The sequence below is a fragment of the Bombina bombina genome, chromosome 4 (assembly GCF_027579735.1).
Source record: "Bombina bombina isolate aBomBom1 chromosome 4, aBomBom1.pri, whole genome shotgun sequence".
Taxonomy (NCBI): Eukaryota; Metazoa; Chordata; class Amphibia; order Anura; family Bombinatoridae; genus Bombina; species Bombina bombina.
Genome location: NC_069502.1, coordinates 640,001,746 through 640,019,767, shown reverse-complemented (window position 1 = coordinate 640,019,767; position 18,022 = coordinate 640,001,746). Strand labels below are relative to the sequence as shown.

General features: G+C 39.4%; 1 protein-coding gene across 4 annotated transcripts in view; it reads right to left on the bottom strand.

Moving 5' to 3' along the window:
• Positions 1-18,022, bottom strand: part of MED23 (mediator complex subunit 23) — a 225,331-nt gene that overhangs the window by 145,520 nt on the left and 61,789 nt on the right. For all 4 annotated transcript variants that reach the window (XR_008402041.1, XM_053710679.1, XM_053710681.1 and 1 more), the window contains exon 9: positions 3,939-4,051. Coding sequence is in view for 3 of the 4 variants with exons in the window: in XM_053710679.1 (XP_053566654.1) it covers positions 3,939-4,051 (113 nt within the window). In the remaining variant the exon portion in view is untranslated. The remainder of the gene's footprint in view (positions 1-3,938; positions 4,052-18,022) is intronic.

Below are 18,022 nucleotides of genomic sequence, written 5' to 3'. Positions count from 1 at the left end.
ATATATTCATATACCTATATATTTTTATTTTGATGCCCAACACTGTGCAAATTGCTCCCTGGCTAGGTGCTTTGCTGTGTCTGACGGCATGAGAACGAGGCTCCCATTGGAGCCTATGGAAGCGTGTTCTCGTAAGCTCAAGGTTTCCAGGAAATGCAAATGTGAGGTTGAGTTAGCATCGCACCTAATTTGTAACACCAACGCACATTTACCTGTGCTGGTATTACTGAGTGGATACTCATAATCTTGGCCATAGATAGGTATTCTTTATTCTTGGTCTCACTTGGCTCCAGTTGTGACAGGTGACCTACCACATCCTAATTAGCTGTGTTTTGCAAACTGCAACTCAAAGTATGTTGCAGTACAGGGGAGCAAGATCTTATGGTGCAATAGACAGAAGGGGATGTATATTTTTTGAGGGTAAAAAAAATAATACAAATTCTCTCTGCCACCAATGTCCACATCTCATCAACTCATTGTTATACCTTACAGTACATAATAATTAAAGGGACGTGAACGTCATAATTAAACTTTTATGCTTTAGACAGAGCATGTAATTCTAGGACACTTAAATCCTTTGTTGAAAAAGCATATGTACATATGCTCGTCTGCAGCAGTGCACTACTAGAAGCTAGCTGGTGATTGCCGGCTACACAGATTTGCCTCTTGACACTGGCTCACCAAATGTGTGCAGCTAGGTAACAATAATGCACTGATGCTCTGAAGCAGTCTTTAGCTATGTGTCTTATTCCTTTGCAGAGGTTAAACACAGTTATCTGCAAGCCACAGTCAATATAAATAATAATAAAAAAACATATTGGAGCATTTTATTTTTGCACTTTTATTTCCTTTTAAGAACTTCGCCAAAAAAAAAAAAAAAAATAAAGGCTAATATAATACATGGGATTTGTACTGCAGAGAGAGAGGGGGGAGATAAATCTATGAATATTCATTAATTTGTCCTCATAACAAATATATGTACGCAGCTTATGCCATCAAACCCATAAAATAGCTCGTCATACAACATTCCCTAGACAGTAAGAAGGCAGGAGTATATTTTAGAAGTGTGAAAATCTAAAAACAACCTGGGTAAAAAATGTCAGAACTGTACACAATACCACTATGTGTTGATAGAACAATGTCCAGTAAAAGCTGCCCAAAATATGAAGGTGAGAAATAATAATAGTCCTATCTGTCCTGTGATGGCCAAAATAAAGCTTTAGGGGGGTATCTTTAAGGTGAAAAAAGTATGAGTGGTCATTTGACCATTTATAGCAAGTTCTGCCTAGGGACAGCTAAAATAAATTGCAGAATCAGGACAACAGTCAAAATGATATTACACTGCTCCAGCAGTCTATTGTTCAATTCCTGTTTGTATGCTCAGTTGCAGCAAAGGAAATTAACAAATAATACAAAAAAAAAAAAAAACACACTAGCATCTGTGGATCCTCTTGAGCCAGCACCCACAATGGAAGATGGGCTGATAATTGGCACCTGTAATTTATTTAGATAGGCTGGAAGGGAAATCAGACACAGCTTGTGTACGGATGATAGCACAACACATTAGACTCTGCATATTTTAGTGTGAGTATAAGCACAAATATAATGCAGTTACATATAGGTGGGCGATTAAACACAAGAGCATATCCACAAACTACTGTGGTAGAGCCGAAGGAACATTTATAGATATGTTTTAATGGAACAAGCATTCCTTGTTTATTGGATAGTTTTTGCCATTTATATACTTCCGACCTTTTGATGGCCTATAAATTGTGAATATATATTTACATATACATAAACACTGCATATACACACATATGTATATATATATATATATATATATATATATATATATATATATATATATATATATATATATATATATATATATATATATACACACACACATACATACATATACATATATATATATATATATATATATATATATATATATATATATATATATATAAATATATATAACAACAATTAAAATTATGGGGAGGCGAAAAGTGAGTTTAAAATCCTCCACTAAATGCACAATATAGAGAAAATAACTCATTGTGTAAAGCATTTACAAATCTAAACAAGTCAGAAGACTTGCTTTAATCCCAGAAACTCTCTGACTACACTGTTTCCAATGCAGCAAAGGAATCTGGGTAAGATATGCAAATGAGGTTCACAATGACTCACTTTTTTACTTTTAGCCTGCTTTTTAAGACAGACTTCCCTTTACGCCATAGCACTGCTGCATTACACAGCTTTTATGCTTAGCTAGGGTTAGTACAGTGATTCAGACCAATCCCAGGACAGCTGTTTCGTGGTTATTGCCACTCATCAGCTGGGAGTAGGTTGAATCACTGCTTGGAAAAGTGCTATGGCGTAAAGGGAAGTCTGTCTTAAAAAGCAGGCTAAAAGTAAAAAAGTGAGTCATTGTGAACCTCATTTGCATATCTTACCCAGATTCCTTTGCTGCATTGGAAACAGTGTAGTCAGAGAGTTTCTGGGATTAAAGCAAGTCTTCTGACTTGTTTAGATTTGTAAATGGTTTACACAATGAGTTATTTTCTCTATATTGTGCATTTAGTGGAGGATTTTAAACTCACTTTTCGCCTCCCCATAATTTTAATTGTTGTTGAATTTCCCCCAGAAATGAACTTTTCCAAGCAGTGATTCAACCTACTCCCAGCTGATGAGTGGCAATAACCACGAAACAGCTGTCCTGGGATTGGTCTGAATCACTGTACTAACCCTAGCTAAGCATAAAAGCTGTGTAATGCAGCAGTGCTATGGCGTAAAGGGAAGTCTGTCTTAAAAAGCAGGCTAAAAGTAAAAAAGTGAGTCATTGTGAACCTCATTTGCATATCTTACCCAGATTCCTTTGCTGCATTGGAAACAGTGTAGTCAGAGAGTTTCTGGGATTAAAGCAAGTCTTCTGACTTGTTTAGATTTGTAAATGCTTTACACAATGAGTTATTTTCTCTATATTGTGCATTTAGTGGAGGATTTTAAACTCACTTTTCGCCTCCCCATAATTTTAATTGTTGTTGAATTTCCCCCAGAAATGAACTTTTCCAAGCAGTGATTCAACCTACTCCCAGCTGATGAGTGGCAATAACCACGAAACAGCTGTCCTGGGATTGGTCTGAATCACTGTACTAACCCTAGCTAAGCATAAAAGCTGTGTAATGCAGCAGTGCTATGGCGTAAAGGGAAGTCTGTCTTAAAAAGCAGGCTAAAAGTAAAAAAGTGAGTCATTGTGAACCTCATTTGCATATCTTACCCAGATTCCTTTGCTGCATTGGAAACAGTGTAGTCAGAGAGTTTCTGGGATTAAAGCAAGTCTTCTGACTTGTTTAGATTTGTAAATGGTTTACACAATGAGTTATTTTCTCTATATTGTGCATTTAGTGGAGGATTTTAAACTCACTTTTCGCCTCCCCATAATTTTAATTGTTGTTGAATTTCCCCCAGAAATGAACTTTTCCAAGCAGTGATTCAACCTACTCCCAGCTGATGAGTGGCAATAACCACGAAACAGCTGTCCTGGGATTGGTCTGAATCACTGTACTAACCCTAGCTAAGCATAAAAGCTGTGTAATGCAGCAGTGCTATGGCGTAAAGGGAAGTCTGTCTTAAAAAGCAGGCTAAAAGTAAAAAAGTGAGTCATTGTGAACCTCATTTGCATATCTTACCCAGATTCCTTTGCTGCATTGGAAACAGTGTAGTCAGATAGTTTCTGGGATTAAAGCAAGTCTTCTGACTTGTTTAGATTTGTAAATGGTTTACACAATGAGTTATTTTCTCTCTCTCTCTCTCTATATATATATATATATATATATATATATATAAAAAAACATACATACATAAACACACACACAGTATACATTCAGAATCATCCAACTTCTAAAATTAATTGCTAATTCAAATCTGCTTACTTTATCATAAGGCAAAAGTCCTTTCAATGGAAATCGCAAAGTCAAAGGATCAAGTTTCCAGGAGTTGCATATTGCACCAGAATTGTTCACCACAGGGAGAAGATTGCATCGACCTAAACAAGTTAGAATATGATAAATCAGAAATCATACAGATTTGTATAATCACTTAAAGGAACAGTAAACACTTTGAGATTGTAATGTAAATAGTTAATCATGTGCATTTAAAAATAAAACACCTTATGATGTTCTTTCCTTATTTAGTTTTCCTCCTTTTCCTGTACTATTTTACTCGCAAAAATTTCAGGTTTTCAATTTTGAGAATTAGCAGGCACGCTGCAGACTCCATAAGCATATCTGCCCTACTTGACTCAGATAATGAACTGCAACATAAAGTAGGTTGTTCTATCATAATGACCATGGCTAGCCTTGCCTACGCTAGTAACAAGGCTAGTGGTTGGTGGAGTTTGGCTATTGGAAGAAGAAAAAAACATGCTTAGTTTATCTTGGCTGACTTGTCATTCTATAGCAAGACTACATAAGTGTCCTGTAATATACAAGGTGTATAGTGTCCCTTACATACAAAAAACATAATTTATGTAAGAACTTACCTGATAAATTAATTTCTTTCATATTGGCAAGAGTCCATGAGCTAGTGACATATGGGATATACAATCCTACCAGGAGGGGAAAAGTTTCCCAAACCTCAAAATGCCTATTAATACACCCTTCACCACACCCACAATTCAGTTTAACGAATAGCCAAGCAGTGGGGTGATAAAGAAAGGAGTAGAAAGCATCAACAAAGGAAATTTGGAAATAATTGTGCTTTATACAAAAAATCATAACCACCATAAAAAAGGGTGGGCCTCATGGACTCTTGCCAATATGAAAGAAATTAATTTATCAGGTAAGTTCTTACATAAATTATGTTTTCTTTCATGTAATTGGCAAGAGTACATGAGCTAGTGACATATGGGATATCAATACCCAAGATGTGGAGTCTTCCACTCAAGAGTCACTAGAGAGGGAGGGAATAAAAATAAAAACAGCCATATTCCGCTGAAAACAGTCCACAACCCAAAAAAATAAGTTTATTTCATATTTGAAAGAAAAAAACTTAAATCAAAAGCAGAAGAATCAAACTGAAACAGCTGCCTGAAGAACTTTTCTACCAAAAACTGCTTCCTAAGAAGCAAATACATCAAAATGGTAGAATTTAGAAAATGTATGCAAAGAGGACCAAGTTGCTGCTTTGCAGATCTGATCAACTGAAGCTTCATTCTTAAAAGCCCACAAAGTGGAAACTGATCTAGTAGAATGAGCTGTAATTCTCTGAGGCGGGGTTTGACCCGACTCCAAATAAGCTTGATGAATCGAAAGTTTCAACCAAGAAGCCAAGGAAATAGCAGAAGCTTTCTGACCTTTCCTAGGACCAGAAAATAAAACAAATAGACTGGAAGTCCTCCTAAAATTTTTAGTAGCTTCCACATAATATTTAAAAGCTCTTACCACATCCAAAGAATGTAAGGATCTCTCCAAAGAATTATTAGGATTAGGACATAAAGAAGGGACAACAATTTCTCTACTAATGTTGTTAGAATTCACAACCGTAGGTAAAAATTGAAAAGAACTCAGCAAAACTGCCTTATCCTGATGAAAAATCAGAAAAGGAGATTCACAAGAAAGAGCAGATAGCTCAGAAACTCTTCTAGCAGAAGAGATAGCCAAAAGGAACAACACTTTCCAGGAAAGTAGTTTAATGTCCAAAGAATGCATAGGCTCAAATGGAGGAGCCTGTAATGCCTTCAGAACCAAATTAAGACTCCAATGAGGAGAAATTGATTTAATGACAGGCTTAATACGAACTAAAGCCTGTACAAAACAGTGAATATCAGGAAGTATAGCAATCTTTCTGTGAAATAAGACAGAAAGAGCTGAGATTTGTCCTTTCAAGGAACTTGCAGACAAACCCTTATCCAAACCATCCTGAAGGAACTGTAAAATTCTAGGAATTCTAAAAGAATGCCAGGAGAATTTATGAGAAGAACACCATGAAATGCAAGTCTTCCAAACTCTATAATAAATCTTTCTAGAGACAGATTTACGAGCTTGTAACATAGTATTAATCACTGAGTCAGAGAAACCTCTATGACTTAGAATTAAACGTTCAATTTCCATACCTTCAAATTTAATGATTTGAGATCCTGATGGAAAAAAACGGACCTTGAGATAGTAGGTCCGGCCGTAACGGAAGAGGCCAAGGCGGGCAACTGGACATTCGCACCAGATCCGCATACCAAAACCTGTGTGGCCATGCTGGAGACACCAGCAACACAGAAGACTGTTCCATGATGATTTTGGAGATCACTCTTGGAAGGAAAACAAGAGGCGGGAAGATGTAAGCAGGGTGATAACACCAAGGAAGTATCAGTGCATCCACTGCTTCCGCCTGAACATCCCTGGACCTGGACAGGTATCTGGGAAGTTTCTTGTTTAGATGAAAGGCCATGAGATCTATCTCTGGAAGACCCCACATCTGAACAATCTGAGAAAACACATCTGGATGGAGAGACCACTCCCCTGGATGTAAAGTCTGGCGGCTGAGATAATCCGCCTCCCAATTGTCTACACCTGGTATATGCACCACAGAGATCAGACAGGAGCTGGATTCCGCCCAAGCAAGTATCCGAGATACTTCTTTCATAGCTTGGGGACTGTGAGTCCCACCCTGATGATTGACATAAGCCACGGTTGTGATATTGTCTGTCTGAAAACAAATGAACGGTTCTCTCTTTAGCAGAGGCCAAGACTGAAGAGCCCTGAGAATTGCACGGAGTTCTAAAATATTTATTGGTAATCTCGCCTCTTGAGATTTCCAAACCCCTTGTGCTGCCAGAGCTCCCCAACCTGAAAGACTAGCATCTGTTGAGATCACAGTCCAATTTGGCCGAACAAAAGAGGCCCCTTGAACCAAACGATAGTGATCTATCCACCATGTCAGAGAGTGTCGTACATTGGTATTCAAGGATATTAATTGTGATATCTTTGTATAATCCCTGCACGATTGATTCAGCATACAAAGCTGTAGAGGTCTCATGTGAAAACGAGCAAAGGGGATTGCGTCTGATGCTGCAGTCATGAGACCTAAAACTTCCATGCACATAGCCACTGAAGGGAATGACTGAGACTGAAGGTGCCGGCAGGCTGCAACCAATAAATGTCTCTTGTCTGTTAGAGACAGAGTCATTGACACTGAATCTATCTGGAAAACCTAAAAAGGTGACCCTTGTCTGAGGAATCAAGAAACTTTTTGGTAAATTGATCCTCCAACCATGTTTCCGAAGAAACAACACTAGTTGATTCGTGTGAGATTCTGCAGTATGTAAAGACTGAGCTAGTACCAAGATATTGTCCAAATAAGGAAACACCGCAATACACTGTTCTCTGATTACAGATAGTAGGGCACCCAGAACCTTTGAAAAGATTATTGGAGCTGTTGCTAGGCCAAATGGAAGAGCAACAAATTGGTAATGCTTGTCTAGAAAAGAGAATCTCAGAAACTGATAGTGTTCTGGATGAATCGGAATATGACGGTATGCATCCTGCAAGTCTATTGTGGACATATGTCCTTGCTGAACAAAAGGCAGAATAGTCCTTATAGTCACCATCTTGAAAGTTGGTACTCTTACATAACGATTCAAAAGTTTCAGATCCAGAACTGGTCTGAACAAATTTCTCTCTTTGGTACAATGAATAGATTTGAATAAAACCCCAAACCTTGTTCCTGAAGAGGAACTGGCATTATTACCCCTGAATACTCCAGGTCTGAAACACACTTCAGAAAAGCCTGAGCTTTTACTGGATTTACAGGGATATGTGAGAGAAAAAATCTTCTCACAGGAGGTCTTACTTTGAATCCTATTCGATACCCTTGAGAGACAATGCTCTGAATCCAATGATTTTGGACTGATTTTATCCAAAAATCCTTGAAAAACCTTAATCTGCCCCCTACCAGCTGTGCTGGAATGAGGGCCGCACCTTCATGCGGACTTAGGGGCAGACTTTGGTTTCCTAAATGGCTTGGATTTATTCCAATTTGAGGAAGGCTTCCAACTGGAAGCAGATTCCTTGGGAGGAGGATTGAGTTTTTGTTCCTTATTCTGACGAAAGGAACGAAAACGGTTAGAAGCCTTAGATTTACCCTTAGGTTTTTTATCCTGAGGCAAAAAAAACTCCTTTTCCTCCAGTGATAGTTGAAATAATAGAATCCAACTGAGAACCAAATAAATTATTACCTTGGAATGAAAGAGATAGTAATCTAGATTTAGATGTCATATCAGCATTCCAAGATTTAAGCCACAAAGCTTTTCTAGCTAATACAGCTAAAGACATGGATCTAACATCAATTTTGATAATATCAAAAATGGCATCACAAATAAAATGATTAGCATGTTGCAGTAAACGAACAATGCTAGATATGTCAAAATCCAATTCACGTTGCGCTAAATTTTCCAACCAGAAAGTTGATGCAGCCACAACATCAGCCAAAGAAATAGCAGGTCTGAGAAGATGACCTGAATATAAATAGGCCTTCCTTAGATAAGATTCAAGCTTCCTATCTAAAGGATCCTTAAAGGAAGTGCTATCTTCCATAGGAATAGTGGTACAGTTAGCAAGAGTAGAAATAGCCCCATCAACTTTGGGGATCTTTTCCCAAAACTCTATAGATTTTACTGGTAAAGGATACAATCTCTTAAACCTTGAAGAAGGAATAAAGGAAGTACCTGGCTTATTCCATTCCCTAGAAATCATATCAGAAATAGCCTCAGGAATGGGAAAAACACAGGAGGTTTAATAACAGCATTTAAACGTTTATTAGACTGAACGTCAATAGGACTGGTTACCTCAATATCCAAAGTAATTAACACTTCTTTTAATAAAGAACGCATATACTCTATTTTAAATAAATAAGTAGATTTGTCAGTGTCAATATCTGAGGAAGGATCTTCTGTTTCAGATAGATCCTCATCAGAAGAGGATGAATTATTATGTTGTTGGTAATTTGAAATTTAATCAGCTAAATGAGAAGTTTTAAAAGACCTTTTACATTTATTAGAAGGTGGAAATATAGACAAAGCCTTCATAATAGAATCAGAAACAAATTCTTTAAAATTTACAGGTATATCATGCACATTAGAAGTTGAAGGAACTGCAACTGGCAATGTACTATTACTGATGGATACACTATCTGCATGTAAAAGTTTATCATGACAACTATTACAAATGACATTCGGTGGAATAATTTCTACAATTTTACAACAAATGCACTTAGCTTTGGTAGAACCGATGTCAGGCAGCAATGTTCCAGCAGAAACTTCAGAGACAGGATCAGATTGGGACATCTTGCTCAATGTAAGAGAAAAAACAACATATAAAGCAAAATGATCTATTTCCTTAAATGACAGTTTCAGGAATGGGAAAAAATGCAAAAGCATAGGCCTCTTGATAGAGAAGAAAGCAGGAGGCAAACATCAATGGGGTATTGAAATAATGAAAAAAAAATTGGCGCCAAGTATGACGCACAACGTAACGTAAACTTTTTGGCGCCAAAAATGACCGGAAATGACACACTTGCTTCACTAATGAGGCCGCCGTGTGAAAGGTCTCAGCGTCACGTATGACGCCGGAAATGACGAAGTTGCGTCATAAACATATCTTTTCGCGCCAAAAAAAGTTCGCGCCAAAAATGACGCAATAAAGTCTAGCATTTGATGCACCCGCGGGCCTAACACCCGCAATTGCAAAAAAGTAGTCAAATTGGAAAAAAAAGGCTAAACCCCAGGTAAGAAATAAAATTCTTAAAGTGTTTACATTCCCAAATATGAAACTGACAGTCTGCAGAAGGAAATACATGACTCATGGCAAATATAAGTACAATACATAATTTAGAACTTTATATAATTGCATAAAGTGCCAAACCATAGCTGAGAGTGTCTTAAGTAATAAAAACATACTTACCAAAAGACACCCATCCACATATAGCAGATAGCCAAACCAGTACTAAAACAGTTATTAGTAGAGGTAATGGTAAACTGAGAGTATATCGTCGATCTGAAAAGGGAGGTAGGAGATGAATCTCTACGACCGATAACAGAGAACCCATGAAATAGACCCCCGTTAGGGAAATCATCGTATTCAATAAGTGATACTCCCTTCACGTCCCTCTGACATTCGCTGTACTCTGAGAGGAATCAGGCTTTAACAATGCTGAGAAGCGCATATCAACGTAGAAATCTTAGCACAAACTTACTTCACCACCTCCATAGGAGGCAAAGTTTGTAAAACTGAATTGTGGGTGTGGTGAGGGGTGTATTTATAGGCATTTTGAGGTTTGGGAAACTTTGCCCCTCCTGGTAGGATTGTATATCCCATATGTCACTAGCTCATGGACTCTTGCCAATTACATGAAAGAAATATAATTACCCTCAGCAAGGGGGATTAGATACTTTATTGCAAAACAATGAGAGTTTTTCTAAGAAAACTATGGTGAGGGTTTTCTACTCCAGTAACAAGTCCATATAGGACCATCCGTATAAAGCAAGTGGTGAGTGTTTGCCCATTAAAAAGATTTGCTGCAAACAAGTGAAATCTCTTCATAAAGCTGTAACACTTAATATGCATGTTAATGTATTACAGCACTGCACAAAAGTCTAGTGATACCAATACATTATGTTCTTCTAAAGAAATTATTCAGATATGTATGTAATAAAGTATCATTTTGATTTAAAAAGGCAATTGTAAAAAAAAAGTTCATAATACAACAATTGGGATGTGACAATGATTAGTAATTATTAACAAATGATTAAACAAATACTCTAAATCTCATGTCAATCTTATAAGAAACATATTTTTCTGTTGGACTTTTCAACTTGGTTTCACAATGATCCTATCTATCAGCTCAGCATGCTAAGGCACTGTGGCTGAGCTCTGTTGCAACCTAAGGGTTGCAGGTTGACACCTTGAAAAGTCCCATAACTTAACCTTATCTGTGAACAAGTTAGGATATAAAAGAGCTCCTGCAAATATTAACTGAGAAGGCAAGTTTTCTTTTCAGATGACAATCATCATATCCCTCTTTACAGAGAAAGAGGAAGCCATGGTTGAATACCAGAAACCTATCTAGGCACATGACCTTCAAAAGTGGTCATTTCAATTTCTATATAGGTACCCTATTTTAGTCCTAGAGGTTTTAAAGTCTATTTTATAGCTCAACGCATCATAGCAGCAACTTAGTAGTATACTCATAATAGCCATATCTTCAGCATTAATCTGCTACTTAGCATAACATGACATGCCCATATATGAAAAATGTGAATGCCCTCTCTTATAGGAGTTGTAGATTGAAACTTTCTCTGTGAATGAAATCACAAGACAAAAGGTGCCTCCTAGCGTGATACAGTTGGTACAGAATGGATCATTTGGATGACAAATGAATACTCACAAATGGAGCAGCACCCAATTATGCTCAGTCAGGCAGACTGGGAACTTGCACTGTCCCAGCTCACTGTCACAGCGTTATTGCCGGTCTCTCCAATGTCCTCAGTAGATAGAATAAGCTCAGACTCTCAAATATGGTTAAACATTCCACAATTTAATGGTATACATAAAAAACAGAAGTCAACCAAATGACTCTTATATTTAAAAACACACCTGTCTGTTTCATCAGGGAAGCCTCAGAAAATCTGCTTCCCAATTGTCTACTCCTGGAATGTGGATCGCAGATAGACAGCAGTTGTGAGTCTCCGCCCACCGAGTAGTCTTGGCTACCTCTGTCATGGCCAAGGAACTCCGAGTTCCTCCCTGATGGTTGATGTAAGCCACTGAGGTTATGTTGTCCGACTGGAACCTGATAAACCAGGCTGAAGCTAGTTGAGGCCAGGCCAGAAGAAAATTGAAAATTGCCCTCAGCTCTAGGATGTTTATGGGGAGAACAGACTCCTCCCAAATCCATGGCCCCTGAGTCTTTAGAGAGCCCCAGACAGCTCCCCATCCCAGCAGGCTGGCGTCAGTGGTCACAATCACCCAGGAGGGTATGTGGAAGCAAGTTCCCTGGGAAAGATGATCCTGAGACAGCCACCAAGGGAGAGTCGCCTGATCCAGAAGAATTCGCGGAGACTGGTCCGCATAATCCCCGTTCCATTGCCTGAGCATGCATAACTGCAGAGGCCTGAGGTGGTAACGGGCAAATGGAACAATATCCATGGCGGCTACCATCAAACCGATCACCTCCATGCATTGAGCCACTGACGGCCGAGGAGAGGACTGAAGGGTCAGACAAGAGTCAAAGATCTTTGATTTCCTGACCTCCGTCAGAAATATTTTCATTGATAGAGAATCTATTATGATTCCCAGGAACACTACTCTTGTAGTTGGAATTAAGGAACTCTTTCCCAAATTCACCTTCCATCCATGAGAACGAAGAAAGGATAACAACATCTCCGTGTGGGAGTTCGCTTGTTGAAAGGATGGCGCCTGAACCAGAATGTCGTCCAGATAAGGCGCCACTGCAATGCCCCGCAATCGGAGCACCGCCAACAGTGATCCCAGAACCTTTAAAAAAATTCTGGGAGCTGTGGCAAGGCCAAATGGAAGAGCCACGAACTGCAAGTGCTTGTCTAGAAAGGCGAACCTCAGAAACTTGTGATGATCCCTGTGGATAGGAACATGCAGGTACGCATCCTTTAAGTCTACAGTTGTCATAAATTGACCCTCTTGAACCAAGGGAAGAATGTAACAAATAGTTTCCATCTTAAAGGATTGTACTCTGAGGAACTTGTTTAGACTTTTGAGGTCTAAAATTGGTCTGATAGTTCCCTCTTGCAGTGGAACAGAAACTATTACTCCCAGAGCGGAAAGGTCTCAAACACAGTGTAAGAATGCCTCTCTTTTTTTTTGTGGTCTTTAGATAATCTTGAGAGCAGAAACCTGCCCCTGGGAGGAAAAGTCTTGAATTCCAGTTTGTATACTTGGGACACGATGTCCATCACCCAGGGATCCGGAACATCCCGAACCCAGGCCTGAGCAAAAAAGGCGAGTCTGCCCCCCACAAGATCCGGTCTCTGATCGGGGGCAGACCCTTCATGCTGACTTTGAGTCATTAACAGGCTTCTTAAATTGCTTCCCCTTGTTCCAAGACGGGTTGGTCCTCTAGGAAGGCTTGGGCTGATCTTGCTTGGCAGAGGGAGAGGAAAGCTTACCTTTGAAGTTTGGAAAGGAACGAAAATTACTCTGAAGTCCATTTTGTTTATTTCTCTTATTCTGAGGGAGAAAATTACCCTTTCCTCCGTAATGTCAGAAATAATTTCAGCCAAGCCCGGCCCAAACAAGGTCTTACTCTTGTAGGGAATCGATAAAAGCTTAGACTTAGATGAAACATCCGCAGACCAGGATTTCAACCATAAGGCTCTGCGGGACAGAACGGCAAAACCAGAAATCTTTGCTCCCAGCTTGATAACCTGTAGGGAAGCATCCGTAATAAAAGAATTGGCCAACTTAAAGGCCTTGATCCTGTCCTGGATCTCTTCAAGAGGAGTGTCTGAATAGAATCAGACAACGCATTAAACCAGTACGCCGCCGCACTAGTGACGGTAGCAATACACACCGCTGGTTGCCATTGTAAACTCTGGTGTACATACATCTTTTTGAGCAACCCCTCCAACTTCTTATCCATAGCATCCTTAAAGGAACACCTATCCTCAATGGGAATAGTAGTTCTCTTAGCCAAAGTGGAAACTGCCCCTTCCACCTTGGGAACCATCTGCCAAGACTCTCTGATAGAGTCATCAATAGGAAAGATCTTCTTAAAAATAGGGGATGGAGAAAACGGATACCTGGCCTCTCCCATTCCCTAGCAATAATCTCTGTAGCCCGATCTGGTACAGGGAAAACCTCCACCATGGAAGGTACATCAAAATACTTGTTTAGCTTGCTAGACTTCTTAGGATTGACTACGACAGTAGTGTCGGAGTCGTCCAAGGTAGCCAAAATCTCTTTAAGTAACAAACGGAGGTGTTCCAGCTTAAATCTGAATGATACCACTTCAGCATCAGAAGAAGGAATTACACTGTCTGAATCTGAGATTTCCCCCTCAGATGCTACCGAAGTATCCTCCTCCTCAGATTTCTTGGAAGGAACCTTCAGAGTAGCTACTACTGTGTCAGAAACCTTACTCACTGAATCCATAGATTTCCTCTTGCGCTTTCCCTGCCGCATGGGAAAAGCAGACAGCGCATCAGATACCGCAGAAGACATAAGGCTAGCGATGTCTTGCAACATAACTCCAGGCGGAGTTTGAGAGGAAGCGCAGGGCACTGCATGTGTGGACGATAACATTTGGGACACTTGAGTAGAAAGCTGCGACATATCTTAAACATTGTCAGGAGACCCCTGAACAGCATCCGCCTTAGAAAATGTTGGCTCAGAATCAAAAAGTCTATCCCTGTAATTCAATGTTCTCTCAATACATGAGGAACAGAAAGGGATTGGTGGTTCCACGCTAACATCAAAACATAAAGAACAAGTAACATTTTGTAGGACCTCTTGGTCCATCTTTACCCAGAATTGAACAAATTAGAAATAAATATACTTATATTTTAATCTGAATTCACACAAAAAAACAAACGTTACTGTCCCTTTAAATTTAAACGTAACTGCTTTATTTTTTAATGCAAAAACATGAAAAAGTTGCTCTCAAACACCTCAGCTTAGCTTTGCTGAGGTGCCTACCTGCCTTGCTGGATACCGGAGATAATATTGGCAGATGAATTCCGGACTCAATACAGAGCACTGCACCCAATGTCCGGCGACCGTAGTACACAAACTGCAAGGCCGCAACCAGAATGTCTCCTCTCCGGAACACAGGAAGTGGAGAAAAGGCGTGCAACAGACACCTTGCTGTCTCCGCTAGCCCCGCCCATCATGGACGTAACAAAACTAACCTCCCGGCCGGCATGATTGTAAATGAAGTAAATCCACCGGGAGCAAGTGAAAAAAAACCACACCACCTCAAGACCAGAACATACTAACTGAGCCTATGGGGCATATGTATCAAGCTCCGAATGGAGCTTGATGCCCCGTGTTTCTGGCGAGCCTGCAGGCTCGCCAGAAACAGCAGTTATGAAGCAGTGGTCACAAAGACAGGCGACAGACATCGCCGGAAATCAACCCGATCGAGTACGATCGGGTTGATTGACACCCCCTGCTGGCGGCTGATTGGCCGCGAGTCTGCAGGTGCAATGCTGAATACGGCGAGCGTATTGCTCGCCGTATTCAGCGAGGTCTGTCGGACCTGATCCGCACTGTCGGATCAGGTCCGACAGACCTTGATAACTATGGGCCTATATCTCCTCGTCCCCAGTGCCTGCAAACACTGCCTTAAATGATCCCCTAAACTCAATAGGAGCAATGCATCTGGTGTCCCATTCAAGTGAAGCATTATAGTGCCATATTTTCCTTATACTGCTCAAAAACATAAAAATAGCACTTACCTCAATGTAATCTGCCAGGCAGCAAGGCAGCTCACTAAGTTTGAGAGGCATGCTCCTTCACAAGGACATGTGGAAAAAAAGACAACGACTATGTAATCTTACTCAGGCTTTCAAGTTAGGGCAGCAATAACTATTTGGGAGGCGCAGTGAGGATTGTACCCCACAAGTTCCCAATTGCTTAAAAGCCACCACTGCTCTACTGAAGAGACTGACATGGACTATGGCTACACCCCAGGAGAAAGCAGAACAAACTTGCACTGCAGAAAAATAATAAAATCTTGATTTAAGAATCTTCTTCCAGACACCTAAACTTTACCACCTCCCTGCTCTTAACGTAGGCAAAGAGAATGACTGGGGTTGGAGGGAAGGGAGGTAAAATTTAACAGCTTTGCTGTGGTGCTCTTTGCCTCCTCCTGCTGGGCAGGAATGATATTCCCAATAGTAATTATAGATGATCCGTGGACTCACCGTGTCAAGAAAGAAAACCTAAAGAACAAAGCTACATAATATTTGCCCAAGCAAAAAAAAAAAAAATAAGAGCACACTATAAAATGTTTCCCTGACAGCTGAAGTGGCAGAAACAGGAGAACAATAGGTAACCAACTATCCTGTCTATCAAACAGATCAAAAAATTGAAAGGGGATCCTAGAAATGGGATGCACTATTTAGTGTAATCACAGGCCACAGTTTGAGGATTTCTGAACTGGGCACAGGTGAAATAATCAGCAGATTAGTAAACATGGTTATTTTATTGCTCTCATCCAAGGTAATCCTGAAAACCTGGCCTGTTGGGGAGGCCTGAGGACAGGTTTGAAAACCAGTACACTTAGAGTAAGCAAATATTTAAAGGGATATGAAACCCAACATTTTGCTTCCATGATTCATATCAGACAATTTTAAACAACGTTCCAATTTACTTCTATTATCTAATTTGCCTCATTCTTTTGGTATGTTTTGTTGAAGGAGCAGTAAAGCACTACTGGGAGATAGCTAAAGGCCAGACAAGAGGCATATATGTGTAGCCGCCAATCAGAAGCTTCTGAGCTTACCTATGTATTCTTTTCAGCACAAGAAGAACAAAACAGAATACAGAAATAAATTAGAAAAGTTATTTAAAATTGCATGTTCCCTCTAAATGAAAGAAAAAAATGTGTATCATGTCCCTTTAACTAAATTATTCATACATAAAAAACTGGATAAGTGATAACCATATCAACAAGCATGAAATAGAATCACTGAGGAATCAAAGAAAATCAGGGCTTTGTAATTACTTATTGACGTATGTTTAAAGGGATGGGAAACCCCCAAAAATATTATATATTTAAAAACATTTTATAATATATTTACAATATGCTATTCCAGCTCTACGGAATTTGGCGGGGGTTTACAAATAAATGATAATAAATTAACATTGAATAATGTTTTTTTTCCATTTCAGTTTACCTGTATTTTCGCTTTAACAATTGTATTGCTGCCAAACGCCTAATTAGGCTCATTATGCAAGGCCTATAACGGTGTTCTACCTCAGTAGAACAATCATGGCGGAGAGTTTCTGTTTATTGTGACTGATGCATGCACATATGGCTTCAGATCTCTGCTCTTGTATCTTTAGGAGCGTCGTCAACCAAGTACCCAAAGCAGAACAAGAGACCCGTGACATTGCAATCAGAGGGAGTGGCATACCAGAGCACAGAAGACTGAGCGGAACCAGCAGCAAGAGTGGACTAAGCAGCAGCAGCTGTTAAATTGCAGGTATTTTACATCCCCCCCCGATTAACACGCTTATTATTTTACAAACCAAATTATTACATTAAATATACCCCTAGACTAACGAGCAGTGTGTAATTATATAAATATAATGATGTATTGTTATATTAACCCCTAGACTAACAAGGTTACTATTTACCAAGACAAAATGTTAAATAAACAAATCCCCCTAGACTAAGGTGCATCATAATTATTATAATTAGATTATGCCTACTGCTACACTATTGGACTAGTGGAATGCTCAGCCTACTTTTCTGGGTGGCCGTTAAGAGTGGATTTTTATAGAAATAAATATAATAATTATATTCACACAGTACTGTGCAAAAGCCTTAGGCCACCACCAGCTATATAGTTTTAGCAAAGTTTTAATGACCATCCATATTTATTTTTTGGTCTCTTTATTAAGATACAAACAGAAAATACAGGAAATATGTACACAAAATATTAAAAAAACAAAACACAAATTTTCAGAACAAAATGGCTTCAGGCAAAAGTCAGTATTTTGCACATAGTTATGCTGAAAAATAAAACCATTCCCAATCAGGCACTTTCCAGAAGGAACGGCATGATGAATTAAAACCTGTCAGTACTTTTTAACATTCATGATCCCATCTGACAGAAATGCAGCCCCAAACCAGGACAGACCCGCCACCATGTTTCACTGAAGGCCACAAACACTCATTCTTCCATCTCTCTCCAACTCTTCTTCTCACATATTGTTGACGATTGGACCCCAAAAAAAAATATTAAAACTTGGATTCATCACTCGAT